The 27,550-nt window shown below is 36.1% G+C and overlaps 3 protein-coding genes and 1 pseudogene across 3 annotated transcripts; 1 reads left to right on the top strand and 3 right to left on the bottom strand.

The window, feature by feature from the left end:
• Window positions 1-2,936: 2,936 nt before the first annotated feature.
• On the bottom strand, window positions 2,937-8,103 carry si:ch211-113e8.5 (uncharacterized protein LOC100307103 homolog). Its single transcript, XM_042717580.1, has 3 exons — window positions 8,098-8,103; window positions 3,925-3,973; window positions 2,937-3,754 (listed from the first exon to the last, which is right to left on the bottom strand). The coding sequence occupies exons 1-3, from the start codon at window positions 8,101-8,103 to the stop codon at window positions 3,072-3,074; spliced, it is 738 nt and encodes a 245-aa protein (XP_042573514.1). The 3' UTR covers window positions 2,937-3,071.
• Window positions 8,104-8,280: 177 nt separating this feature from the next.
• On the top strand, window positions 8,281-14,165 carry LOC109065331 (GTPase IMAP family member 9-like). The gene is made up of 5 exons (XM_042717579.1): window positions 8,281-8,296; window positions 9,773-9,863; window positions 10,849-10,937; window positions 11,510-11,635; window positions 12,477-14,165. The coding sequence occupies exons 1-5, from the start codon at window positions 8,281-8,283 to the stop codon at window positions 13,343-13,345; spliced, it is 1,191 nt and encodes a 396-aa protein (XP_042573513.1). The 3' UTR covers window positions 13,346-14,165.
• A 2,689-nt stretch (window positions 14,166-16,854) lies between these two features.
• LOC109065394 (sterile alpha motif domain-containing protein 9-like) lies at window positions 16,855-20,160 on the bottom strand. The gene is made up of 2 exons (XM_042716592.1): window positions 19,792-20,160; window positions 16,855-19,577 (listed from the first exon to the last, which is right to left on the bottom strand). The coding sequence occupies exons 1-2, from the start codon at window positions 19,816-19,818 to the stop codon at window positions 18,114-18,116; spliced, it is 1,491 nt and encodes a 496-aa protein (XP_042572526.1). The 5' UTR covers window positions 19,819-20,160; the 3' UTR covers window positions 16,855-18,113.
• Window positions 20,161-25,971: 5,811 nt separating this feature from the next.
• Window positions 25,972-26,540, bottom strand: LOC122136046 (annotated as a pseudogene).
• Window positions 26,541-27,550: the final 1,010 nt, after the last annotated feature.

Below are 27,550 nucleotides of genomic sequence, written 5' to 3'. Positions count from 1 at the left end.
AAAAAATATTCCAAATTGGCCAGCCCTTAAAAGTATATATATTATATATATATATATATATATATATATATATATATATATATATATATATATATATATATATATATTGCATTATATATAGTGCATTATATATAGCAGTAAAACCTTTTGTTTTTGGGTGAACTATCCCTTCAGAGGTGTGTATGAGACACACAGAGGATAGAAGTGAGGAATGAAAGGCATGCTGGTTCCATAGTGCCAGTTCTTTATCATGGTCTTTTTTTGCCGTAATTCAGAATAACTTAATACCATTACTGTACAACAATGGCTGCTTTTTATTGTGTGCTCTTTTTGGCTCCATAAATGTTTGATTGACTGAAAGCCACTGTGTTTAAAAAGAAAAAATACTGTGTTTGTAGCAAGGGTGACCTACATGATAACAGTGGCATGTCAAGCATTTAAAGTGTATTAACTGATTTATTTATTTATTATATAAGCATTCCTCAGAAAGACTGAATGCAGTTCACTTTGCTGTGAGAGTGGATTCAGAGTGTGACACTAGCTACTGATGTCTGACATTAGTTGAGACATTTTTGTGATACATGTGTATGTTTAGATGCAATGTATGCAGTAAATCATGGTAATTATTTAAAGTGTACTGTTTAATAGGCATTTTTTAAATGAAAACTGTTACATTTTGAGTTTTACACAAAATGAAGATGTGCAGGAGTGTTTGTAGAAGATAGCGGTTTACATTTTTTATCCCCCCCTTGTGGTCTGGAGGATACACTCTTGTTAGATCACTGCTGCTGTAGAAAAAACAGATTCCTCTGGCATGAGAGATGTTAGAGGTCATTTATCTTCACGTTTGATCTAGCTCAGCTTTTTTGTGATGTTCAAGGTACAGAATCGTATTTAAAAAGCAAAAGAGCATCTTGCACAAAGTGTTTTCTGATGGCCACTAACATTTGCTCAAGACAAGTATGACACACCCCAGCACAAATTATTAACTTTTTATTTTTTTTTTTTGCTCTGTTTAAACATGATTGTAAATTTTCACAGGAACCTAGATTCATTGTGGGTCAATACTAGTCTGGGACTGAAACAGTAATTCACTGAGTCTAAACTGAATTTTTGCATTAGTTTAGTTCTGAGATTCCGAGTCTGTTATGCTGAAGTGTGGATTACGCCTCAGAAACACATCCACTGAATTTCCTCATGCTTGTTTATGTACATCTGCTTATGAAATGAGCATAGGAAGTATCTGCATGCTGAGTACTGTACAAAAGAGTGATCTGTACATATCAATGCATGACAATAGACAAGAAGCTGTCTAGCACGTTAAAACTTCCCTTCAGACTGGCATCAGAGGTGAAGTTGTCTCAAGGCATTTGTGTCTTCTGAATTCTGAGACGAGATATGGATGCAATAAGTGCTCTTGGTTTAAACAGGTTCTTGAAGCGTATATATATTTTCTAATACTAATTTGTGAAGCATAGAATTGGGCTGAAGCTGAAGCTAAGAAGCTGTTAATGAAAAGTCGGCTTGATTATGACTATAATTTTCCATGCATAGATGAAAGCAATTTGATCATGTGTATCTGAACAGCACAGACATTCAGAACTTGCCTCCTTTGTGTCAATGATGAAGTGATGTTATAGCGGATGGGACGTGGATGGATTTGTAAGGTCCATGTGTTATGTTACTGTGTAAAGATTTCTTTCTAAAAGAGAACCTCCTTCTCTCTGAAAGCAAAGCACTTATCACTATTATTACTTTTATTAGTTCTGGGGAACAGCAGCTTTAATAAATGTCAGTGAATTGTTATTTATGAAATATTATTTATTTTATTATTGAATGTAGAAACTGTCATTTTTACATTAAAACGTATTTGAATTGTTTGTAGAAATTGTTTTAGCTACAGAGCTTAATCAGAAAACTGACAAGCATTGTCATAATCTAGCTGTGAATCGTCCCATCACTAGTTGTCAGTTTTCTCTGTGCTCCGCAATGTACTTTTCACTACTTGAGAACATGGTGTGTATTGTGAGAGTTGCATTGTTTGTCATATAGCAACAGTAACTAGTATGTGAGAGTTGCATTGTTTGTCATATAGCAACAGTAACTAGTAGTGTTTTCACATACTTGCAACGTCGTGGATCAAAAGTGGGTGTGTATAATGTTGATTTTTTGGCAATTAGTTGCAACGTCGTGGATCAAAAGTGGTGTGCTGATAATCAGTTGGTAATTTTTTACAATTATTTATTTTCTATGGGTGAGCTGTTAGTAGATTATAGATTTTTAGTTAATTTCATTTTATTTAATATGCAAATACAAACAGTTATAAACAGTAAAATACACTTAAATTATTAATAAAAACATAGGATGAACAGCGAAATATGAATGAAAGCATTCAGGACATTCCGTGCTCAGCATCATTATAAACAGATATGCTATGTTAGTGTAATATTTGCTAGCAGACAATATGGATAATTAAGGAAAGATACCATTATCATAGAAATATACATATTAACAAAATTACTTAAAGTAGACTGTAGGTAATGTTACTTAACCAATCTAACAGAGCTGTTGAACTTTTTTAGTATAACTGTCCAGAAACTCTCCAGCAGTTTACTTGTTGCAGCAAGACAACAGAGATCTCCCATGTTTCTCTTCTATTGTCATTTTGGAATCCTTTCTCTCATAGCTATCTCATGTCTCAGTGGTGTCTACTTTTATTCCTCCTAAGGAATGTTAGGAGAAACATCTAAAATGCTGTTGATACTAAAATGAGAGATATATGAGAATCTCATCTAAGTCTCTTGAGCTTAGGAAGAGCCACCACTGAGCAACACATTTCTCCTCTGGGAAGTGCTCTAAGTGATAAAATATTAACAAAGATGGAAGCAGATATTACTCAAAGATAAACATTTCTAATGAAATGCTTCAGGAAGCAGAGAAAGCAATCGAGGAGGAGAAACAACAGATCATGAAGGAAACTGAAGAACAGCGAAAGAGGGAGATGGAGGCTGTAGAGCGTAATCATCAAAATCTTGTGCAGGAAGAATGAGAAAAAAGGAAAAGGCAATTAGCTAAGAAACAGGAGGAACGGGCAAGAATTGAAGCTGTTCTTCAGTCTCCTTCATGATCCGTTGTTTCTCCTCCTCAGCTCTCTCTGCTTCCTGAAGCATTTCATTAGTGTAGTATTGTCCACCATTAATACTAACCATTTCATCAATTTTGTCTAGCAGCTGCATAACCTGTGCTGGATCCTGTTTGTCGTTGTCAATCACAAAGCAGCGCTCCCCACATTTTCTGTCAAAATTTTGTAGTTCAGAATTTTCACTCACAAATGTTTCAATATCCTTCCCTTTAAGTAGTTTTCCATGAGTGAACAGTGCCATGGTATAAGGTATTGCATCTTTACCAAATAATCGTTCAATAAATTCTATTGTTTTTTCATTTTCTTCTGTGAATCTTTCCAATTTCATAACAATTAGAAAGGCATGTGGACCTGGAGCAGAATAAGATATACACATCTTAATTTCTTCCATTACCTTTTGTTTACTTTCTTCACCTTTTCTTGTGTCAAACAAACCAAGTGTGTCAATAATTGAGATTTTTCTCCCATTAATAATGTTACATTTCTTTGTACAGTCTTGGGTGACAGATGAAGCTGAAGTACTGGATATGAAGACTTCCTTTCCCAGGATGGTGTTTCCTGTTGCACTTTTTCCAACCCCTGTCTTTCCGATCAGGACAATCCGGATCTCATCTATAATGTAATGATTTATGAAACAGATAATTATAATAAATAATTTCAATGATTCAAAAATTTTAATAATCATAACAATTCTATTAGTTTTGTTTATCCATACAAAGCACAAATACATCTACAGTTGGAAAAAAACACCAATTTAAGACCAGTTTAACTGACAATTTTACCTGTCTCTGGTTCAGCATTGAATGAAGTGTTGGTCTCATTTTTCCTGATCTGCAAACAAGTATATGAATATAAAATATTCATACAATTATTGATGCCTTATAGGTGTAATAAAAAATATATATATATCATAATTTTAAATACTGAAATGTCTTTGAACAAAGACAAAGAAATTATTCATTTATTTTGTTGTTTAAAATGATACATATATTAACCTTTTTAAAAAAACACAATAATTATCAGAGAAAGAAATAAGAAATTATCAGAGCCATTCTGGTTATGCAGTCCACTTTCATAGTTTAAACACGTCACAATATATCGCAATGTTGAACTCAATGTTTTTCAAATGGATCATAATATTTTAGTTTGAATTAATTTCACAATTAAGTGACCATAGGGGTGAATTTTTTAAATAATTTTGCTCATTTTTTTAAGCAAATACTTTACATTAAATTCTAAAATTAAAATTTTTATTTCGATACTTAGTTGTTAGGCATCCTGTTAATTATTTTGTGATTGTGTAAATAATCAAGTCACAATTAATCAAAGTGTCTGAGCAAGTTAAAGTGTGCAAGTTTGAGGAGGATTGTACACAAGGCCCTCGCATATTCACTGTACACACCTGAAAAATACTGCATTGCAGCAAGAACCCAGTACAAGCCTTTGCTGTCTGATAGAGGATGATGTTCTTTCTAAGCAGCATATTTAGAATATTCCGTCAGTCTTTTTTTTTTTTAAGGAATGTTATTTGAGACTACTATAAGTGCAAATTCTACATGGAAAGAACAATTTGTCTGTCTCATCTTTCTTTCATTTAAATCATATATGGTGCTCTAAGTGGAACATTTGTTCTCCTGAAATTGCATTTACATTTACATGCACCTGTTGCGTTTTTTTTTTTTTATGTCATGTTTCTTTGGTTGTTTTGTCAAATTTATTTATCAAGTACTTGGTGCTTCTTCACAAATATCATAACCTGAACTGAGAATTTCTGACAAATATATTAAAAGAAAACACTGGCATAACAGAATAAACATGATTTATTTAAATAATTTTCATTGGTTAAAAAGAATTTGATTAAGCTATTTAAACTCTCACTGCATTAGTTTGACTGACTGATATAACATGGATGATTTTAATACTATTTTCTTTATTAAATAAAGTTTTTGCACAATAGCCAGTCCGCAAATCTCAAATAGTCTGTAAACTACAGTTAGCAAATGATGTAAACCTAACATTTCCCACCAAATCTAGGAAGAAGAACAATCCACACTACAAGTGATAGAAAGAGAAAGAGTTTAAAAGAGGTCTGGTATTTGCATAAGCCATAGGTGGTATGTTGAAAATAAATTGCATATTCCAGCCGCACCCTTTTGGGAAATCTAATTTCAGTTTTACTTAGAACAAAACCAACTGGAAAAAAGTCTGTTTGTCAGGGATTACATGACACTACTGCTGTCCTTCAACCTTTGTGTATGTTATGTGTATGTTAAAACACATATTTAAAGGAATCATATTCATGCTGCACCAACCCAGACTCTGTTGACGCTCTAGGCAGTACTGTAACAATTTATCAAAACGCGGGCGGCACTTGATGTGGAAAACCTGTGTTGTGCCAAGGTCTTTATGTAGTAGAGCATTTTATGTATTAAATAAAAAATTTGATGTACAAAATCTATCCAAAAAAAAAAAAAAACCAATCTTTACCCAAAAGCACTGGCACAAGTTTTTTTTTTTTTTTTTTCATGTTATTTAATATGCTGTACAATGGAAGTGGCTGTTTTTCTCATCATTGTGAAACTGATCATAATTCATTCTATTGTTTTTGCATTTTCATTTGTGAATATTTTTAGTTTAATAACAACTATGGTATGTGGACCAGGAGCAGAATAAGATATACACCTCTTAATGTCTGTCTCTACTACTTTTTCACTCTTACTTGTGTCAAAAAGACTGAAACTGATTTTATTTTTCTTCCATTACAGTTTTTCTCAATTGATTTGACACATTTCTCCAAACTCAGGTCACTGTTCTCAAAACAGTTAACACAGTGATCTGATCACTTTGTAATTGTCCTAAACAGATTGTACATTTTCAAATTACAAATCATGCAAATAATTTTCACAAAACAATGTGCACAAAACTCTCAAATGTTTTCACAATAGTTAATACAATCAGCCAATACTTTAAAATATCTGAAACACAAAACACAAATATCTATGTGTACAGTACCATTTGTCCAAACACAACAAACAAAATGCATCACTTTTATACTGTATACTTTTTAGGTAGGTTTTTTGAAGCATCTTGGAGATGTTGGCACAGTTCTTCTGGATTTAGTCTGTCTCGTTTTGTTCTGTATCTTCATGTCAAACCAGACAGACTGATGATGATCAGATCATATCTTCAAGTGTAGATGAAACACTTATTTTGTGTAGTGAAAAGAGTTTTCACTATGTGATTTGTGTGTATTGTACTAAGACAATTCAAAATATTTTGAAACGTTTGAAAAAAAGTGCACTTTTGAGGATCTGTTGTGATACTAATAGTTTTGAAAATGTAACAGCTGCTTGTGAAAATAGTACCAAAGCAAATAAAAAACTGTAACATTCAAGCTATTCTGAAACTCCAGAGCAGAGTCAAAACAACAAGCAATGATATTTTAATAGTGATAGTGGTAATTATCCATAAACCAACTGCAATAGCATCAAAGAAGAACTGTAAGCAGGTCTTGGGTATTATGGATTCATGTCCTTTAGACTGGCTGTGATTTCAAATATGTGTTAACTAGATGTTAATATGATGCATTTGAATTATTTGTAGTTTATTTCTAGAACTGTATAATTTAAATAACATTAATGATATTTGCAATGCTAAAATTCATGTTAATTTCTCTAAATCTGTAAGTTGAATCCATACCTTTCAATTCCTCTGTGTAAATGGTTATTTTAGTTTTTTTTTATCTATTTCTGTTTGTTCTTTATTTTTGAATGTTTGTTTGTGAGTGGAATCAAATGACACTTCAGATTTTTCTGTTGTTCTTCTGTCATCTGATACCTTAACATTTAGTCAATGCCTCCAAACATTTAGTCATGTAGGTAAGTTTTATTTTGTGTATGTTGTATATTTTTTTATTTATATTTTTTTTTTTTTTTTTTTTTTTAGTTATGCTTTACATAATAAGTAATGAATCTTTAAGAGGATAATGTACTGTGCCTGCATGTGCTTTTTTTTTAATTTTCTTTAATTTTTTTCTAGTTTTATTGTTGTATTATTGTGTGATTGTGTATTTTAAATTTATAGATTGATGTGTTTGTGTTTTTTTTTCTTTCTTTGTATTAATTTAATGGAATATTTGCCCATTAAATTACATTTGCCATTTTGTTCCAATGGCTCTATTTCGCTGCATTTGCTGCTGTTGTTGTTTTTTAAATGTCATGTTTCCTAGGTTGTTTTGTAAAGATTTATTTGTCTAAATAATACTTGCAGTGCTTCCCTCCACATTTCATAACTTAATTTGAGAATTTCTGACAAATATATTTAAAGAAATCCCTGACATCAGAGCATGTGCAATACACAATACACAATACACAATACACAATTTATCTATATTTTCATTGTTTAAACAGAAATTAACTAAGCTATTTAATTTCCCACAGAATTAGTTTAAATTGATTTAAAATAACCATGAGAATTAGTTTAAAATTGATTTAAAATAACCATGGATGTTATTGTATTTTTTTCGTTTTTTTTTTTGTTGTGAAATCTATTTCCAATGACAGGGGGAAAAAATAACTTTTTTTTTCAGGGATCACCCTCATGTGACTCCAAACCTGTATGACTTTCTCATGTGAAACATAACAAAAATATTGTGATGGAAAGTTTTATGTGTAGGATAAATGAAAATTTTTTGAAAGATAGTAGAAATTATTTTGAAGGTGTTTGAACATCTACACTGTTGTTGGTTTAGTTTATTTTTGTTTTTTTTTTGAATGTTGGTTTTGTGTTGTTTTTTTTTGGATATTATTTTTAGTGATATATACTGTGGCCCGTGACTTAGGAAGAAAACAATGTCTTGTGCCAGGGTGGCGATTGAAATAAGAAATTTCCTATTAAATTTAGGAAGAAGAACAATCCGCATTTGAAGTTTTTGGTTTGGATTTTGTTAAGTATACCTCCATCCCTCATCCTGAAGACTGTGACTCACCAAGAATGCTTGTAAAATTTAATTGGATATGGGAGGGCCAAAATAGGAAGAATCTAAAATTGGTTATTTTCCATAGGACAGAAAGTCTTCAGCAGAGTGCAACAACAACAACAACAAAATACAAATATACTTCCATCCACTTCTTCAAACTATGGAAAAAGAAAAAGGTAAAACATTATTTTGTCTTCACATTTCTGTAAATTTTTTACATATATAATAATAATATTTTACATAAATACTATTACTATAACATTTAAATATTTTATATTACAGTTTTTCTCAATCGCTTTGGTTCAGTTATTAAATGAGAGTTATTTTCCTCAAAACAATAAGTTCAGATGTCCGAACAATTAGTCCTTTAGATTTAGATTTAGTTATTAGTTTTTAAGATTTGAATTTCTTTTTGATTTAAGCAAATTGTGTGTTTTAGCCCATGTGTGCAAATGAGTAATGCAATTGTCTAAAATCTGCACATTAACTAAATGCACATGGCTTGTTGATTAAAACTGATGAATTGATTGTCAGTGAAATTGTCAAACTTGTCAGAACTTTTAAACATTCTTTCATCATGTAAGCATTCACATGCAAAATGATCTATTCCATTATCAAAATCTATTAGACAAGTGTGTAAATTCCATAAATATCAGACATGGAATGGTTGTAATGTCTGCTAAGTTGGCAAATGGCTTGCCATTAGGGTTGCAAATTGGTGGAATTTCCTGTAAATTTCCTGAAAGTCTCCAGAATTTTTTGGAAAAGTTTGTGAATTTTTTGTACACTTTTGGAAAAAAAAAAATTGTACATTTTCAGAGACATAAAATGAAGTATGAATTAAATGCTTTGGGTGAGTTACTACCTTTTGCAGACATGCAATAGGTTTCTGATGTTTCAGAAAACAGTTTTGACAACTGCACTTAGAGTTTAGAGATTAGTCAAGATTGTTTTGAATAATGTGCCAAAGCATTTGAGAAAAAATCATTTATGCTGGACATTCAAATGTGTAGCAATGCAGAAGTGCACTGAAATAAACAGACAGCAACAATTCACAATTTTGTCAGTTGTGTAGTAGAGCATTTTATGTACTTATTTTATGATTTGATATGCAGAACAACATAAAATAATAGGCCTACATCTTTATCCAAAAGCACTGTCCAAAAGCAAGATTTTTCATCTAATTTCATATACTGTACAGTGGTGGTATTTTTTTCATGATTGTAAAACTGAAGATATATGGTTGTAATGCAAAGAATGCACTAATTGTTTGACACTTATTTGGTACTGAATTCATGGCAAAATGAATATCATCATACACACTCATCTACAATGTTTTAAAGAGTTCTGTTAGGGTTAGAAATGTCAGGAATCTCAAGTGGAACTAAAAATTGTATCTCCGGAGAATTCCCAGTTCCAGTGTTGTTGGTTAAATAGGAAGGCCTAAGAGAGGTGATAAGGTAAAGATTTGCAAAAGTGTAATTTTAACAATGGGTGCTATAGTATACACCACTAAAGTGTCTACAAAAATACTGCTATTTTTTGCAATTAAAGTAGAGGTCTGTAACTATTTTCCCTCCTTTTAACTGAGAACAAATCCTCCAACTCTTAGTAAATAATACAGATGTCATAATATCCTTGTCCTTTAACAGTGCAGATGAAGATGAAGAGCAGTGATGAAATAAGAATTCTACTGATTGGAAAAACTGGAGTAGGAAAGAATGCAGCAGCAAATACCATCATGCGAGAAAACAAGTTTATTTCATTCATGACTTTCTTTTTTTTCAAATTTTTTGTTTTAGTACTGTGTTAGTCCTGTGTTACTGTTGATTGGCAAAAGGTTGTGTTATTGACAGTGGGGTTTTTTTTAAGCAAAAGGTGGCCATTATTGACACTCCAGGCTTGCATGTGGCTCATTATTGACACTCCAGGCTAGGAGATTGACACAAAAGAGGAAAATACTGTGATTGAATTCAAAAAAAAAAACTGTGGCATATCGCTCTCTGCACCAGGCCCTGGTGCTGTTTTATCGTGGTTGAAGCAGACAGAAAAGCTAGAGTTTGTTATTTACAGCTGATCTAGGACACTTCATAAAATACTGTGGAGCAACGAATTCAGGAAAATCTTTGGTGAACAAGCTGTGAACAAAACCACACCATGTACTGTAAATGGTGAAGCGTGTTCACAATAATACTGTGGAGCAAATTCAGAAAATCTTTGGTGAACAAGCGTCAAAATACACCATGGTGCTGTTCACTCATGGGCGGGAGAGTTGGTGGGTAGAAACAATAAGTTTCTGAAAGCTGGTTTGGCAGTGGCTGGAGGTGCTGTTGCTGCCGCTGTTGTTGTGAAAACCTGCCCTTTTCAATGAGACACGCTTTCTGATTGCTTAATCAGTCATTGAACTGTCATTGATTAGCATAATTATTGAGAAAGAAATGACAACACTTTTCCATATTTTATACCACATTTTGTACTGTCTATACATTCAATGCTATAGCAATGGGAAAAAAATATTTTGGATCACTGTAGTTCCTTTTAGTGCTGCAATGCATAATTATAATGTAAATGTTATATTAATAAAAATAATTTAGTAAAAAAAGTTTTGTTTTTTTTTTTTTTAAGATACGTAATGCCTTAATGTTCAATGCTTGTGTAACATTGTGTGTTTGTTAATATACAAAGTAGATTTTTTTTGAACAAATTAAGTTGTTTTCCAGGAGTGAAGGAGCACCTTCGACTGGTTCTGGTCGGCCTTCAGGGGGTTGGGAAGAGTGCAGCAGGAAACACCATTCTGGGCCGAGAAGGGTTTCAATGGTTTCTCATAGGATCTTATATCATATTCTCTAGTGTACGGAGGTGTGCTGTTGTATGTTGTTGTATGGTGACTGTTGTGGACACTCCTGGCTTATTGAACAGTGATGCTTCTAATACAAATATAGAGCAGGAGTTAGAGAGAGCTTTGACTTTGTGTGAACCTGGACCCCATGCTTTTCTCCTCGTTATTCAGTTGGGTCGCTTCACTGAGCAAGAAAGACATCTCCAGAAGATGTTGTGCTCAAATGTGAATTTATTCATAATAGTGCTTTTTACATATGGAGACAAACTTAAGAATAAAAGAATAGACCAGTTTGTAAGAGAGGATAAAAACCTGCAGAAACTCATCCAAAAATGTGGCTCACAGTATCATATGTTCAGTAATACTGACAGAGAAAACACATGTCAGGTCAGTGAGCTCTTTAAGAAAGTCGACTGTCAGTTAGAAAAGAGAAACAAAAAATATTATGTTAGGACAAACAAGGAGCAGGGAAAGTCCTGGAATAGAATGTTACACTTTTGCTTTTGAGATTGTTGGTGTTGTGGTTCTGTTGATGTGTTGATGTTTTGAGAATTTGACGAGACAGAGTCACAGAGTAAAATCCCAGAGTATTCTCTGAGTGCTCCAAGTGCCCCAAGTGATGAGATGGTGGAAGTAGATGTTACTCAGAATGAAACATTTTGGAAAATGGTGCACGGTCTGTTCAACAATGACAACAAGAAGGTGTATTTAATTGGTTTATTACCACTGTTTTATCTTATGAAAAAGCTGATGAAAAAATAGTTACTCAGTGATAGCAATATAGCATGTACACTAATTGATTTAATGAAACAGAAATTACATCTATGTAGAGCACTTTGAAATATAGGTACACAGATGTGCCTTTGAAGCATTGTTTGGAAGAAAGCATGTATATTCATTGTTTTAAAGAAAGAAAGCATGTATATTCACACTTTAAAAATGATATGCAGTTGATTTCTATAGTTATATACTCTATAAAACACATGATGTTAAATTAATGTTAAAAATGTTGTTATAATGTCATAATAGTACAATTTTTTTTTTTTTTTGCCTATTTGAAAATGTAGGAACTACTAGTCAATGGTAATGGTGTGTTGAAGTTTACTTATGAATGATTCTAGTGTAAACATTTTATTTGTTATTAAATAAAAAATGAACAGAAAGTTTGTCATAGAATATTATGCTATGAATTTTTGATTGACTGCTTTTGGCTGTGCTTGAAACATGGAATTAAAGGCAGTTATTTTCATTAGTTATTTTTTTCTAAACCAAGATGCAAACTTGACCCACTGACATTCGTTAAAAGACATGACAGTGAACATTGTGGTCTTGCACACACTTAACAATTTTGTTATCAAGAAAAAATAACTGTTTAAAACACAGGCACATCTATAACCTTCTTGAAGAAAAACAAGGATTTGTTTTAGTGTCAGAATTTCTACAGTATATTTATATGCGGATGATGTAACATTACATTGTTAAGTTATACAATTTATTTGTTCATTGCCTTTAAACAGGGCCAGAGCAGCAGAATCCTTGTGAAGAGCTCAGGATTGTTCTCTTGGGAAAGACTGGAGTTGGAAAAAGTGCCACTGGAAACACCATTCTTGGTGAAAAGTTTTTTAAAGTGAATTTGTCATCATCGTCTGTGACAAAGGTTTGCTGGAAAGCTGGAAAGAATGTCAACAGCACAAAGGTTGCTGTTATTGACACACCAGGACTGTTTGACCCCAGCTTTACTATAGAGGAGATGGTCAATAGAATTAAGCTGTGTATTCCTCTTTCTACTCCCGGTCCACACGTCTTCTTACTGGTGCTTCAGCCTGGTCGCTTCACAAAAGAGGACAGAGACACCGTGGACATCTTTCTTAAGATCTTTGGAGAAGATGCAAGTAAGCACGCCATGATTTTGTTTACACATGGAGAAAAGTTTGAGGGTAGAAATATCCAAGAGTTCATCGCTGGCAATCCTGATCTGAAGACACTCTTTGAGAAATGCCAGAAGCGATATCATGTTTTTAATAATGAGGACAAAGATACCATGCAGGTTGATCAACTTTTTGAAAAAATGCACAAGATGATTTCTGAGAACGGAGGGCACTTTTATACCAATGAAATACTTGAGAAGGCAGAGATTGCCATTCAAGAGGAAACCCAACAAATCTTAATGGAAAACCAAGCGCAGAAGAGCAAAGAACTGGAGGAACTTAAAATCAAATATGAAGCAGAGGCTCTAAAACAAGCCATAACAGAGCTGTGGGAAAGAAAGGAGAGGGAGGCAAGAGAGAAAGCGGAGAGAAATAACACATTTCTCAAAATAATCGCAGAGTTTCTGTTCACTACTCTTGAAAAGTTCATTATGAGAAAACTTGGACAAAATCAGTGAATGGTTTGTACTTGTTGATAACCAGTGTTTTTTTTCTATTTAGAGACCTGTTCACAGCTTGTTGTAGTGTATTTGACACTGAAGGCCGATTAGGGGTATTAAAATTCTGTATGTTTTGTATGTTGCATGGTGCCCATTTTGGTATATTATAGAAAGATATGTGTCATGTATTACTATCACAAATGTAGCACATCTTTTAGTTTACTTAAAATTAGCCAGCAGCTAAAGCAAACATGGATTGGCTAGCTGTGTTCCCAACAGTAGTTCTGGAAAAATATGAGCAGTGGAGGATTCAAAGACAAACTTATGTTCTCAGGAATTTTTTCTTCACATTTTTAATAATTAGAGTTATGCATGCCATAACACTTACTTACTTTGCAATATGTCATTTATTGCTCATAAATGTGACATAAACAAAGCCATCCCAAGCCGGGGGGGGGCCCAGTGCGAGGTAGTGAGTGGGGGACCCCTCGGTCCACTCGTGATTACGAATCTCATCATGCCTTTTATATACCATTTCTAAGATTTATTGACTAACAACACTTAGTTTACTCCAGTCTTCAAGGCTGTACTATTTTTGAAATAGGTTTGCTCACTCAGCAATTGACTCTATGAACAAAGCTGCACCAAGACCATGTCATCCGCATATTTAAAAAGACCAGCTTTATTGCTTTTAATTTGTAGGTCATTGCTATATTGTAAGGTCTGTTTTGGGTTTTGTTTCTTGTTCATTGTTTTCATGTCTTTTATTTTGTAGTTTGTGTCATGCTGTTAGTGTCATGCTTCCCTTGCCCTCTTGTCCTCATGCTATTGGTTCCTCTTGTTCATTGTGTCTTGTTCTGATTGGTTGTCTTATTCATGTGTCTTGTTCCCCATTGGCTTGTTCTTGTCATGTGACCTGTATTGTTTGTTATAAGTAGTCATGTTTTTGCCATTGTTCCTTGTCGTGTATTGATGTTGTAACCTGCTGTCGGTGAGTAGGGTGGCCATTGTAGTCATGTACATGTTTTCTGGTGCGTTTTGGTTGGTCGACCTCATACGTCTCAAGGTTAATATTTCGGGTTCAAATTCAGAAAAGTCAACCGTTACAAGTCAAGGTCAATGTCAAGTCTTAAAATAAATAAATCTTAAGTCTAAAGTTATTTGAAAGTCACCTCGATGACGTATGCGGTCGACCAACGCGACTTCCGTAGAACCCACCTGAAAACATGTTCAGGCGTGTCCGGCGGATCTGGCACAAATGGCCACCCTATCGGTGAGTCTAGTCTGTTCATGCATTGTTCATCAAGTCTGTTCAAGTCTTGTGTTGTAGTCTGGTTATGTTAAAGTCGTGTGTTGTAGTGTAGTGTGTTGTAGTGTAGTGTGTTGTAGTGTAGTGTGTTGTAGTGTAGTGTCTGGTCAAGTCTTCGTTTATTGTTTGGGTGTCTGGATCACTTGTAAATAAACTGCACTTGGGTTCTCACTACGCTCACCTTCAGTGGACTCATTACAAAATACACGACCACCAAAATGAACCCAGCAGTTGTTCGTCTCCTCCACCTTCGTCAGGGTATTCAGGCTATTGAGGAATATGTTCAGGACTTTTGTGTTTGTGCCAGTGGATTTTAATGACGTAGCGCTTAAGGACATCTTTTGAATTGGTTTAAATTAACCTATTCATTCTCAGTTGCCTGGGGGAAAGATTTGTTGGTCACTGGAGGAATATATTGACCATGCTCTTCTGCTGGCTGGTTCATCATTTACTGTGGGGATTGCGGATGAGGAACACTGCAATCCTGCAGCAGCCACCATGCCTGCCAAACCAGAGTCTGCTCATGTCATGTCTGCGACTCCAGGACCTACTCACCACATGCCAGGGTTTGCCCACGTCATGCCTACCAAGTCAGCACCTGTTCACGTCAAGCCTGCTACGCCAAGTCCTCTTCACGTCACGTCACATCTGCCAAGCCAGTACCTGCTCACATCATGCCAGTCACACAAGAGAGTCTTAACAACATGGCCACCATTCAAAAGCTCCATCGCAAGATGGCCACCACACAAGAGTCTCTTCGGAAAATGGCTGCCGTTCTAGAGTCTCATCACATCTCAACTGATTGTCCAGAGTCTCGTCACGACATGGCTGCCATTTCTGAGTCTGCTTACGTCATGGCCGCCACGCCAGCATCCCCAGCCAAGATGAGACATTAACTGAAATGAATTGTGAATTTTATTAACTTTAAATAGTCCTCCTCTCATTTTCACCTCAAAATTCTGACGAGCTGCCACTGACAATAAGTGACCACATGCTGTTGACTGCCATCTATACAGGAAACAAAGCAGAAATGCATGTAGAACTTCAAGTTTTGTGCTGGATTCCAGCTGGTTAGGGGGATGATGGGAAATTCAAGAAGCCTATTAGTGCCCTAATAGCTATTAATACTCATAAAATCTTTCTCATACTCATATTTAACTTCAAACTTAAATACACTAATGCAGCTATTGCATAAATGTACATACAGATCCTAAAAGCTGATCCAGCTTCTCAATCCTCCACTAGACTCTCTATCAACTCCTCTACTAGCCTCACGTTTAATGACAAATGAGTGTAATGCATGCTTGACAGTAATTCTGCCTAACAGAGACAGAAAAAGCTTAATATACAATTTTAGATGCTCTTGTGCAGATGTACACACAACCAAATTGTAATGTGTTTGTGCAGGTGTGAGGTATAATCCACACATTTTACAATTTTGATATTAAAATAAAATGTCAAAGAGACAGTAAACATTGACAGCAATCTAAGCAAAGGCATAGAATGAATGACTGTTTTTATTTAACAAAGCCTATTTATCTCAAATCATCAGTCTAACAGTAGTATCGCAGAGACTCAATTTGATAATTGCCTGATTACGATCTACAGAGACCCACACTTGGAGAAGTTAGAGTTATATTTTGTATAAATTATGTGCTAGGACAAAAATTACAGTGAACACTGAAGGTACAATGCAATAATAAACATTTATTCATAAAAAAATGCATTAGTAAAAGAAAAATGAAGTACAAAACAATCAAGGGGAGTGGCATCAAATCAAAGAACATAAAAAAAAAAAACTCGAGTTCAGGAAGGCCTCTGATGAATAAGATAAATATGAAAAGACAAGATATCCCCTCTAGCTAACGTACTATTTGAACAAAACACTTTTTACAGCATGTGACCCTCACTGGTATCACAGTGTTTTTCTATACATAAAAACACCTTACTAGGGATGCAACAATACAGTTAACACACAGTTCAGTTAACTAACATTCCATTTCTGTTCAGTTCTGATGGCTTGGCACATCTACAGAAACAGTAATAGGACAAGAAAAAAAAAAAAATTATTGCAATACTCTTCTTAACACTGGCAGCTCACAGCTGCTGGTATTTCATATATGAACTGGGGAACACATGAATTCCTAAATAATGTAATTGTAAAAATGTATTTATAAATAAATTGATAATTTTAAAAAATGTTTGTTGTAATTGTTTTTCAGTTTACATAAATTAACCATCTCAATTAAATTTACCAGGACCCTAGTACAGTAGCCTTCATTCAAAATGCAAAGTGCAATTTCACTTAGGTCAGCTATCTATTCCTGTATTTTGAGGTTCTTCTGTAAAAGATAAGCCTACATTGACAACATTGTCTGTAGCAAGGCGAGGCTGGTTTACACTTCACTCACAAGGTACAGTACCTGGGACACAAAGGTGTCATTGTGCAACTTTTGCTATATTTTGGGGGAACTTGCATTCATTTGTTTCCCACCAGAAGAATCAATCAGCATCCACATGAATACTGTCTGCTAACTTGTATCCGTGGCCCAAGTCCATCAGCTTCATGGACTGCATTCACAATATTTGCAGCATTATCTGTGGTTACTACGAGTAAATATGCGGATGGGGGCCTCCCCAACTTCCACATATTCACAGCATTTGTCAACTCTTCTGCCAAATGAGCACTTGTATGACTTTCATACAGGGGATGGGTTTGGAGTACTGCACCCTTAATTTCCCAATCTGACATCTAGTGACAGTAACAGCGAGATTACTCTCTGTTGCCCGCAATGTCCAACTATGTGTAGCCAGAGCAAGGCTCTGTGCTTTAGCCAATTCATCTATGATGCTGTTGCATGTCTTTTCATAGAGGTCGTAAAAAAGTAGAAAAAAAAGTGTGAGAGTCTCTAATCTCAATCACTGAAAACAGCTGCAAATCTTTGGCAATGAACACTTTTTGGATGACTGCTCTGCTGTCTTGCTTAGACAGTGATATTGCTATGTGATGGCACCGCAGATGTGCAATCAAGTTGGAAGTATTTCCAGTTGAGTAGGTTGTGTAAAACAATGCTTGTAAACAGTCATTTTTGGGGGGATGCTTATACCATTATATTCAACGGCAAAACCAAAATGTCCCCACACCACAGATTTGAAAGACGTTTTTCCCTGATATCAAATATAAACAAAATCAATAATTGGCAAATAACAAAAATATCACAGAAAAACATACAAAAAGTACCAACTGGACAGTAAACAAAGCATTTTATGTATTATACACTTGTGCTTGCAGTCTATTCTTACAATAGCCAAGGCTACAGTTGAATATTTTTCAACTTTTTGTGACCAGAAAATAGAGGCCAGTGCACAGTGTTGAATAGATGCTCAGCACCTTGTTCCGCTGCTGGCTTCTTTAAAATACTATGCTCTCATTGAAAACAATAAAAACTTACTCTGGAGGGGCAGGGGATCGCTTAACTAGGACAATCGCGGTTCAGGGGTGGGGTGGGGGGTTTGTTTGGCTTTAGGGTTGGTGCACCACTGACGCTGGTCTCTGGAAGAAATGCATTGGTGGAAACATGTCTTAGCTATATCCTCTTCAGCTAACTGTCTAGCTAAATCCCATAATTCTAAATCTTTTTTTAAGTTCTTCAAGTTCTGCTTAAAAATCTTAAGATTATTTTCAGGTAAATAATTAATGGTGTTTGCACCAGAACGAATGAAAAGGCACTTTGGCTTCTTTTTCTTCTTGTCTAATGTAGTGTAAAAAAGTTTCTTCTGAGTTAATTTATACTTTGGGACAACATCAATCTCAATAACCCACTTGTCCTTGTTATCTGGACATTTTACTTTTACAAACTTGGGGGGCCTAATGCATGTCATTGCAATGTTACTTTTTCCTTTGAAGTGCTCCTTTAGACCCTTATCAAATTCTTCTACATATTTATTACGAGATGGCACCTCTAGTCCAATAATTTGTCCATGTTTATACAGTGGTTCATCTCCAACACCAAAATGGATAGTTCCATTTGTTCGAGAATTCATGCATGCTGCAGCAAACCGGAATGTTTCATCTCTGAATTTTTTGAAAACATTCTCTTCTAAAGCGTTCTTTGTGTTTGTCATGAGTTTGTACTCATGTAGAGGGTCAATGAGGTTGCTTGGGCCAGTCTCAGGTGGAAGTATGTCATTTTGTTTGTATACAAATGTTTCGCTGCTTTTATCAAAAGAGCGGGGTGCACAATGCTGACCTCTGTTCATAATGTCCTCTGGGTTCTCTGAGACGATCAGCTGTGCTTTGGTCTCACTCCCCATATGATTTGTTTGTTTTGTGCATTGTGTCAAAGGTAAAGCCAGTGATTGTGCACCACTTGCCTCATCTCCTTTGGTGTACATGCCGTTATTCTGTTGCTCCAATTGTAGAACGTTCTCATCTTGAAAAGTTGACGCATTATAGAAAGACTTCCATTCACTGCCTGTATATTTGGGTATGTCTTCTGAGGTGAATGACCATCTCTGCACTCTTGATATACCATTCCTGTTTTCTTCAATGCTGATTTGAGCAGGTGTCTCTATTTCAGCAGATCCAGTGGTAGGACTTTCAGCTGCTTCTTTTTCTAGTTGGAAATTCTGTGCTGCAGAGGTCCCTTCTGATGCATCTGTGTCCTTGGGTATGGCACTGTGCTTGAAGTTTTCTGAGGATGTTTTGAACTCGGCCACTATTTTAGTGATGTGAACCGCAGGTCCATTTGTTAAACCAATGTCTAGAAGGCCTTGTTTGTCAAAATGAATTAAAGAGGCACCATAAACATCCTCACTGTAAAGAATCTTAGCATACTGCTCAGGGACATTATTTTTGATAAGCCACTCACAGACCACATCTTTAGTCCAGTCAACCATGTTCATCAGGTTTGATTTGTTGTGTTCGGAACATTCTAGATGCTGAAAAGATAATGTAAAAATTGATATTAAGAAATTTTTATTCATTCAAATTAATAAAAGTCTAAATCACTGAAATTCTAAGTTAAATATTTGTATGAACAGACAATGATTTTTTTTTATCTCTGATATTTCAAAGTTGAAACTAATTTTCCATCTGAATTGGAAACTCAAATATATTAAAAATAAAAAAACAATGCAAACAAATTTATGATACCTTTTCTGGTGGTTCTTTTTGCTCCATTGCTCTTATTTAATCCTTCCTTTCCACCCTAATCCACCTAAAAATGCATAAAATATAATGCAAATATGAGCTATTCCGCATCACTTGCAGTGAAAATGTTAAAAATGAAGCATCAGTACAGTTCACCATGTTTATTTTATTTTATTTTATAGATCTGCTACTTCTAAACACAAGGGTACTTTTTTTATGGCCTAAACACAACAGTTGTAACATTTCTTTTAACCAAATTATAAACAAATTAAGTTTCACATCGGCTGCTTTACATTTCCATACATTCAGGTCAATAGAGAGAATGCGCACAGGGAGTACACAACACCTACAGTATGTGCTATGTATGTCCTAGAGTCCATAAAAAAGGCGAGACAGTGATGAAATGTTCGGTAATAAAAAGTTAGATTTCTTTTGAACATCAGATCCTGTTAACTTCTTTCTGTCATATTTAATGTGCCCTTGAACATGCTCAGGAAAGGCAGCCCTCCGTGCTGAAAACCCCTGCTAAAACCCATCTAACGTGGTGATTTCAATTTTTTTACATCATACAGTATGTCAAGTTCAACATTTTGATTAACAGTCAGACTGCCAGACTGTATATCAAGCACCCATAATGACCAGCAGTCATAATGAATCATCATTAAATCATTAAATTCCATTATGGCATAGCATGAAAGCAAAGCATCAAGTTAAACTGGAGAAATGGCAACTTTAGGTAATCTAAGTGAAATCTACAATGCTATGCAAATAAACAATCTTAATAAAAAAATTTTTTTTTTAAAGTTTCTTTCCTGAAACCTTGTTTTTTGGTCATAAAATCAGCCATGTTTATCAAAGTCACATGCCACTTCTCCTGTAAGCTCAGTGTTATGGGAGAGACAGCTTGCCCTACACTGTTGCCAACTTCTTTCAATGGAAAATAGTAGCTAAAGCCTGCTTGAAAAGTCGTTAAATATCTGTGCTCACATAGGTTTCTTTATTTTAAAGCAGCCAAATTCTCTGCTGTCATTGATATATGTTTGTTTCTGTTGTCAGACAATGGGATGAATATGAAATAGTGACTGAAACGCGGCCCTTTAAGACTACATAACCAGCTCTCCCTTCCAAGATGTCATTTGCACTAAAATCCTGGTTTATAATGGAGCCGTCGAATCAAATACACATTAGATAAAGACAACGGCTGTACTGTGATTTCGGCTATACCTGCATCTAGTTCAATTTAACTAGATTTTCGCTAAATCAAAAAAAAAAAAAAAAAAAAAAAAAGTTGCGGAGTTGACAGGATACTGATGATGAAATAAAAAAAAAAATACCGACTTGTCCAAACACAGTGTAGAAAAACGGACACGCCACGCATCCAGTGTGTCACCGGCCTAACAACTGACCCCGTGTTTACAACTCTCTCGGTCTCCCCTACAACTGCAGAACTTATAACTATAATTAGTGCTTTTTGTTAGGACAGGTTCTTTTCTTGTGTTTTGTGTGATGAAGGGATGGGATGTGATGTTGGCTGGAAGCAGCAGCAGTTTTAAGTGGTTTTAACTGACTTTTCAACAGATGTAGATGTTGGCAGATTTGTTGAATGCCATATTCCAAGGACCATGGACTAAAAACGTAGTTTATAGGTGCGTCTCAATACTTAAACTGACCCTCGGTTTCTCACATCTCGTCGTATGCGAAATTCTTATCTGCGTTTTTCCACTTGTTATGAGGATGGTAACTTGGAAGTGTGTGTCGGTTCTAGTTGAGGTTAAGGTTAAAGTTGGTTTATTTGGCATGACATTTGTATTATAGTATTGCCAAAGCATTTAAATATACGTAAATTACACAATATAATTACACCACCAAAGTAATAAAGAAGACAATAAATGAGTAATGAATGAGACAAAATAAAATAAATGAATAAAACCAGCACTGGTGTATTCAATTTTTTATAGTAGTTATCTTATTGTTTATTATTTTGTGAATTTATTAATGGTTTTTTTAAAGGATGAGACACTGTGGGGGTTTCATTAGCAAGAAGTGATTTGTTGATGTTATGTTTGTTTTTAGTTAGAGTGTGTTTATTTGTTTTTAATATGTTGGGTGTCAAGTGATGAAGGTGTGTGAAGAGTTGATCTTCACTGTTGGGAAACAGCAGTACTGGCACACACATTTCAATACATACATTACATACACACATACCTCATTCCTACCCGGCTGTTTCGCCATCGGACGAGCGGGTGCACACGTAATCGGAATGGCATACGGAGATTTCACACTCTCTTCATCCCTTTACAGTTTACATACCCCGGTTCAATCACACAGACGCTCTGCTGTTAGTTTTTAAAGTTTTATTTTTAGTTCGTTTTCTTGTCTTGTGTATGTATATGGAGTAGTCGGACTTCCGCGTTGGTCCCGGCCAAACCAAACAATCAAGCGGCGCCCGCCTTTTGACATGCACTGCCTGCGCCGCCGCGCCGGCGCAATGCGATTGTAGTCCGATTGTTTCTGTGTTGGGGAACTGTCTTGTCTTTTCTGCAGGAAAGGGGAAAATATATTGAATGTAATTATTTGTTATTAGGTATATACTTCAATAATGGGGTTATGGTTTTGTGTTATATATGATTGATGTTTTATGTGAAGTTTATGGTTTAAAATGGGAGTGTAAGATTAAATACTACCCGCTAATGGGTACCCTCCAGGTAGGGGGTGGAGCCTGGCCTATAGAAGAAGGGAGGCCAGGCTCCGAACGAGGGGGGCTTCTATTAGTGGTATTATTTAGTATGATATACATACATATATGATACATATACATGCATCGATGCCTCCCACACTCCAGTTCAGATGGTGGCGGTAATGCTAGTCTGTAATAAGCTAGTCTTGCCAACCGCCAATAACAGAAAGAAGAAGAAGAAGAACGAGGGGCTTGTTTACCAAGTCAGCGAGCTGTGCTACTGTGGTTGCCGTGAGCGAAAACTAAACGTATTGTATTACTGGGATACTCGTTTGTGCATATATTTTGTTCGTTTATTTTGTTTGGTACTTTGCTGGGGGGGGGGGGGGATTTGTGGTGGGTTTTGGACTTAGCGCTTGTGTAAATAATATTTACTCTCACCACAGGATATTTTTTACGGCACACTGTAAATAAGAAAAAGTCACCTTTCATTTACTTCTACGGGTCAAGCCATCATATCTTTTTTTTTTTTCCCTGGACCTAAGACGTCCCGCAGTAGATCTGCATCACATTTGGTGGGCAGCGGTGGGGATGCTACCCGTAAGAAAGTGCCAAAAGGGAAAAGACCTGGTTTGCGTTTCCCAAGCAAAGGCTGCCGTTTGAAGAGGATGTTGCCTGGGACACGCTGGGGGACATTCATCGTCGGAGGAGGAGGAGGCATCAGGGGGGCGTTTCAAGTGCCCAGGGTGAGCCAGGCCCAACCCGTTCAGTGAGGGCATGGTGAGCCTCATGAGAGATTTTCTCAGTGCGCAGCAGCTAAGGGAGGGACAGGTACCTTCGGAGCTCCAGGGGTTACGAGAATCCATTCTGCAGACAGTCCGGCCTGCAACAGTGAACTCCCAGTGATATACCGGGAGCATGCGGATGGAACTCCCGATCCTGCACCACGGAGAGCAACCACAGACAACGCACCAGTTCAAACTTATTGATTCACCAAGAGCTTCTACTCAGGGGAGGTTGCCGCCTCGTCGAACGGAGATGCCACGGTGCCAGTTCTACAGCAGGGGATGACATCGAGAACTACCTTCGGCGGTTTGAGCGGCTGGCCAGGGGCCTGGCAGTGGCCAAGGGAGGAGTGGAGCTGTCGGTTGGTGCCACTGTTGACTGGACAGGCGTTGGAGGCATACCTTGCGATGGGATGAGGAAATCAAGCAGATGATTATGACCACCTGAAAGATGCGCTTCTGCAGAAATTCAACATCTCACCAGAGGACTTTACCGTCAACGATTCCCGGGCAGCGACAGTGCCAGAAGGGGAGTCTCCGACAGAAACGTATCATCGTCTGTGAAATTCTCTATCAGCGCCTGGGTGTGGGAGACCGGATCAGCATACCAAAGAGGAGCTTGGAGAGAAACTTGTGATCTTGGAACAGTTACTTCGAGTGCTCCCTTTCGACAGCCGAACCTGGGTTAAGGAGCATGAGCCAACATCAGGGACTGGAAGCTGCCAAGTGGGCCAGCAGTACGTAAACGCTCATAGAACTGTTCCACGTTCTCAACCCCCTAAAGGTAAAGCACGCTACCCCCAACATGCTAGTGGTCATGGGTCTGACTGAGCCACCCACCCCAAGAGATTACGGCAGGTACACAAGGGCTGAAAAATTTCAACTGGTCAACGGCTCATTTGTTTTTCATGTCAGCAGCCAGGGTACAAAAAAAACAGGCTCCAGTGTGCCCGGTAAGGAAGCCCAAATTGACTGGATTTTGTTATGCCCCCTAGAGAGGAATTACCATGACAATGACTTTGGTGGGAAGGGACAAAAACTATGCAAATTGTTGTGGCGACATTCAGTCGGTTACGGATGTTTTCCTGACAAGCTTGCTGGGGGACACTGGTAGCTCAATTGTCTCTTATTAAGTCCCTCGTCATGGTCCTAGACGGTCAAAACAATGTTCTTACAACGGGGCGAGGTTACCAATGTGTACATGGGGGATCGGATTGAAAAGAGGGTATCCCCGTGCAGGAAAGTGGTTAGTGGTGTGCAGGGAAGAGTATAAGCATTTGCCATCTAGATTATGTTTTAAATATCCTGTGCATATAGCGCTTCATTGTTTATATTATGAGATTTTGGCCAACTGTATTAAACAACAAGAAAAACTAAGCACCCATAGCTACAATAAATGTCATAACTTGATTTTCATAAAATGTTAGGTGCAAGTGTCTGATAAAGCCACAATACCAGCTCTGATGATGCAGTGTTTAATTATTGAAAAATCTTTTTCCCTTTCCATCTTTTTCCCCCATATTTCAGTGCTTCAGTTTGCCATGGGATTTTATTTTATCAGGTTGTTCATAATATGTCTTAATATATCATCTTTGCCTTGATAGTGCCATATTGTAATTTAAATTACAGGTACTCCACAGCAAATAAAGTTTAGTGTACAATACAGGGTGCTAAATCTTGACAAGGCAAAGACTTTATTACATGTCACATTCACAAGCTATTAATGACATATGCCATATGAGATGAATAACTCCAAATAATGAAACCGTGGAAAAAATGTCTGGGCCTTGAATTCTGCTTTAGTCACTACTTATTATATGTTTTCCCAGAACTGCTACTTTCTCACTTTTAGGTCCAGTATTCTGTCTCACACAAACACAGTTCTGGGGTGTGACACATAAATGTAGGCAACTACTTTATGGTATTTTTTGAGCTTGACAGACAGTAAATCATGACCATGTTGACTGCGCTGTAGCTAGTCTCTCACAATAGCTGAAATATATTTATATCAATAACAGTAGAATGCAATTATGAATTCATAATTGGGGTTAAGCATATGCTTAAACAATAGAGTTGTTTAAGCATATCTTTATATGCTTAAACAACCCCATTAAAAGACTGAAATAAATTATAAAGATGATTTTATTTTCTTAAGGTGGCAGTGTTCTCCCCCAAAAAGATCACACAGAAGTCAAGCACTGATACAACAAAAGAGACAAAAGCACATAGAGATGACAGCCTATTCAGTTTCGCAAAGGTACATGTAAACTATAAATATATTTTTCAATTTATATGATGTTGGAATTTGCTCACTTTTTCCCATTTCTCCTGCATATAAAATGTTATAAAACATTTACTAAATAAGCAGTAGTCAACCAGTGAGCAATTTAGGACACAAGAATTGCCTGTTTGAGAAGGCATTCAAACTGTGGGTGTGTATGTTAGGCTATTGTTTCATGTTTTACTGAAGTAATAAGCCAAAAAACAAATACAACATTTTATTATTATAATTATTATTATTTTTTTTTTGCTATAATAAATGTTTCTATTTATTTATTTAATTACATTTAGCAGGAGGTATAATGCATGTAATTCCACATAAAATATGAGAAATGTTTTTCTTGCTCTTTTCAGGATTCATGTTTCTTTTGAACTATTGATTTTAATCTTATTGAAGAAAAAAGTTCTTAATAACAGGAGAACCTACCATTGTGTTCATATTCATTGTGCAATTGTTTTTTTCGCTTTTTCAAGTTTAGCACTCAGGACATTTATTTCCTTCTGTCTCTGCTCCTCTTTTAGTATGGGAATTTTTTCTGCCTCTATCTCTTTCTCTGCAATATCAAGCATCTCATTGGTGTAATGTTGCCCATCATTTCCAGTGACCATTTTGTCAATCTGTTCAAACAACCCAATGACCTGTTGTGGATTCTATTCTTCATTATTAAACACATGGTCATGGAATCCTCCACCATGTGTTTTAATGAAATTGACCAATTTTGGCCTGTTCTGCACAAATTTGTGAATGTTTTTGCCCTTAATTACATCTCCATGAGTGAACAGTGCCATGGTGTATGTGGAGGATTCCTCACCAAAAAATGTTTTGAATGATCCTAACAGCTTCTGCATCTTTATCTGTAAATCTGCCCAGCTGAATCACAACTAAGAAGATACGTGCACCAGGAGCAGAGAACAAAATGCACTGCTTAATTCTGTTGATCACTTCATCTACAGTAAGGCTGGTTGTCAAACAGACCTGGGGTGTCAATAACTGATCATTTTCTTCCATTAAATGTTTACAACATTTAATTGCTTGCACAGTCATGCAGTTATAATGGCACAGGTTTATCGAAAGAGGCCCCTGGGTTGCCAACATTGCTACAAAAAAGGTGCCCTGAGTGATCATCAGCCCAATAGAATGTGGTGTTTTGTTTTTTTTTTGTTTTTGTTAATTTTGCAAAATTCAGTTGTGTTCGTTCTCATTAACTTTTACTCCCAATTTTCCAAATTGAATTTGGTCCCCAAAATCTCACTCCAGACAGCAGATTATGTCTTTAATGTTCTGATATATTAATCCAGGTTGTATGGCCAAACGTGATGTGATGCATTATAAAATGCCCCTCCAAAACAATGGCCCCTCTCATTCAAAGGCCTTTAAGGACAAGCCCCTAATGCCGAGCTTCATGCCAGGTTAAGTGTACGCATCTGGAAGCAAGTAGGACAGCTTGTTTACTGCAGTGCGTATTGACAAAGTGTATTCAGCCAGGGAACTCGCATCTCTCTGTCTTTCTGTGTAAAAGAAAAACAAGTTTGATTTTTCCGATAATTTGTAAGATATCTATGTCTTGGTTTTTGAAAGCTCAAATCAATTATTTTGGAGGAGGAAGCAATCTGGGGAGGGGATGGAAATTGAACACAGAGACCTCAATACTTGGGTCTCTCTTCAGGCCACCAGCACACAATGGAAGGTACACCATCAGTGGGATAGGTCCATTGGAGTACGTAAACAGGTCAGTTTGCGTATCAAAATTTACTTCTCTGTTATAATTCTTGCCTGAACTAAATTAATGTAGAAATTACATTTGTTTTTATGTAGTATTTACTTCACCACAAAATCATTTTTATATAGCTGTCATATGGTGAAGTTTTGCTCATGCATATCAACTGAAATAGCACAGATTAAAATTTGATTTTGGGATTTAAGAATCGATGTTGATTCATTAAAATGAAGATATTTAAAACTAGAAGTTTTGAATTAAGTTCTGCACATGCAGGGGTTAAAACAACACTGTATTTGTTC

This window comes from Cyprinus carpio, chromosome B1 (assembly GCF_018340385.1).
Source record: "Cyprinus carpio isolate SPL01 chromosome B1, ASM1834038v1, whole genome shotgun sequence".
NCBI classification, from domain to species: Eukaryota; Metazoa; Chordata; class Actinopteri; order Cypriniformes; family Cyprinidae; genus Cyprinus; species Cyprinus carpio.
Note: the sequence above shows the minus strand (reverse complement) of the source record. Positions and strands in the feature narration are given on the sequence as shown.

Excerpts from the sequence above, each read along its gene's own strand:
- LOC109065331 (XM_042717579.1), top strand. Across the intron at positions 9,864-10,848 it reads GCAGCAGCAAATACCATCAT|GAGCACCTTCGACTGGTTCT; the intron begins GCGAGAAAACAA and ends CCAGGAGTGAAG. Across the intron at positions 11,636-12,476 it reads ATTTTGGAAAATGGTGCACG|GGCCAGAGCAGCAGAATCCT; the intron begins GTCTGTTCAACA and ends GCCTTTAAACAG.
- si:ch211-113e8.5 (XM_042717580.1), bottom strand. Across the intron at positions 3,755-3,924 it reads CAATGCTGAACCAGAGACAG|ATGAGATCCGGATTGTCCTG; the intron begins GTAAAATTGTCA and ends ATTACATTATAG.
- LOC109065394 (XM_042716592.1), bottom strand. The coding sequence starts at position 19,818 with ATGGAGCAAAAAGAACCACCAGAAAAG. Across the intron at positions 19,578-19,791 it reads AAAAAGAACCACCAGAAAAG|CATCTAGAATGTTCCGAACA; the intron begins GTATCATAAATT and ends TTATCTTTTCAG.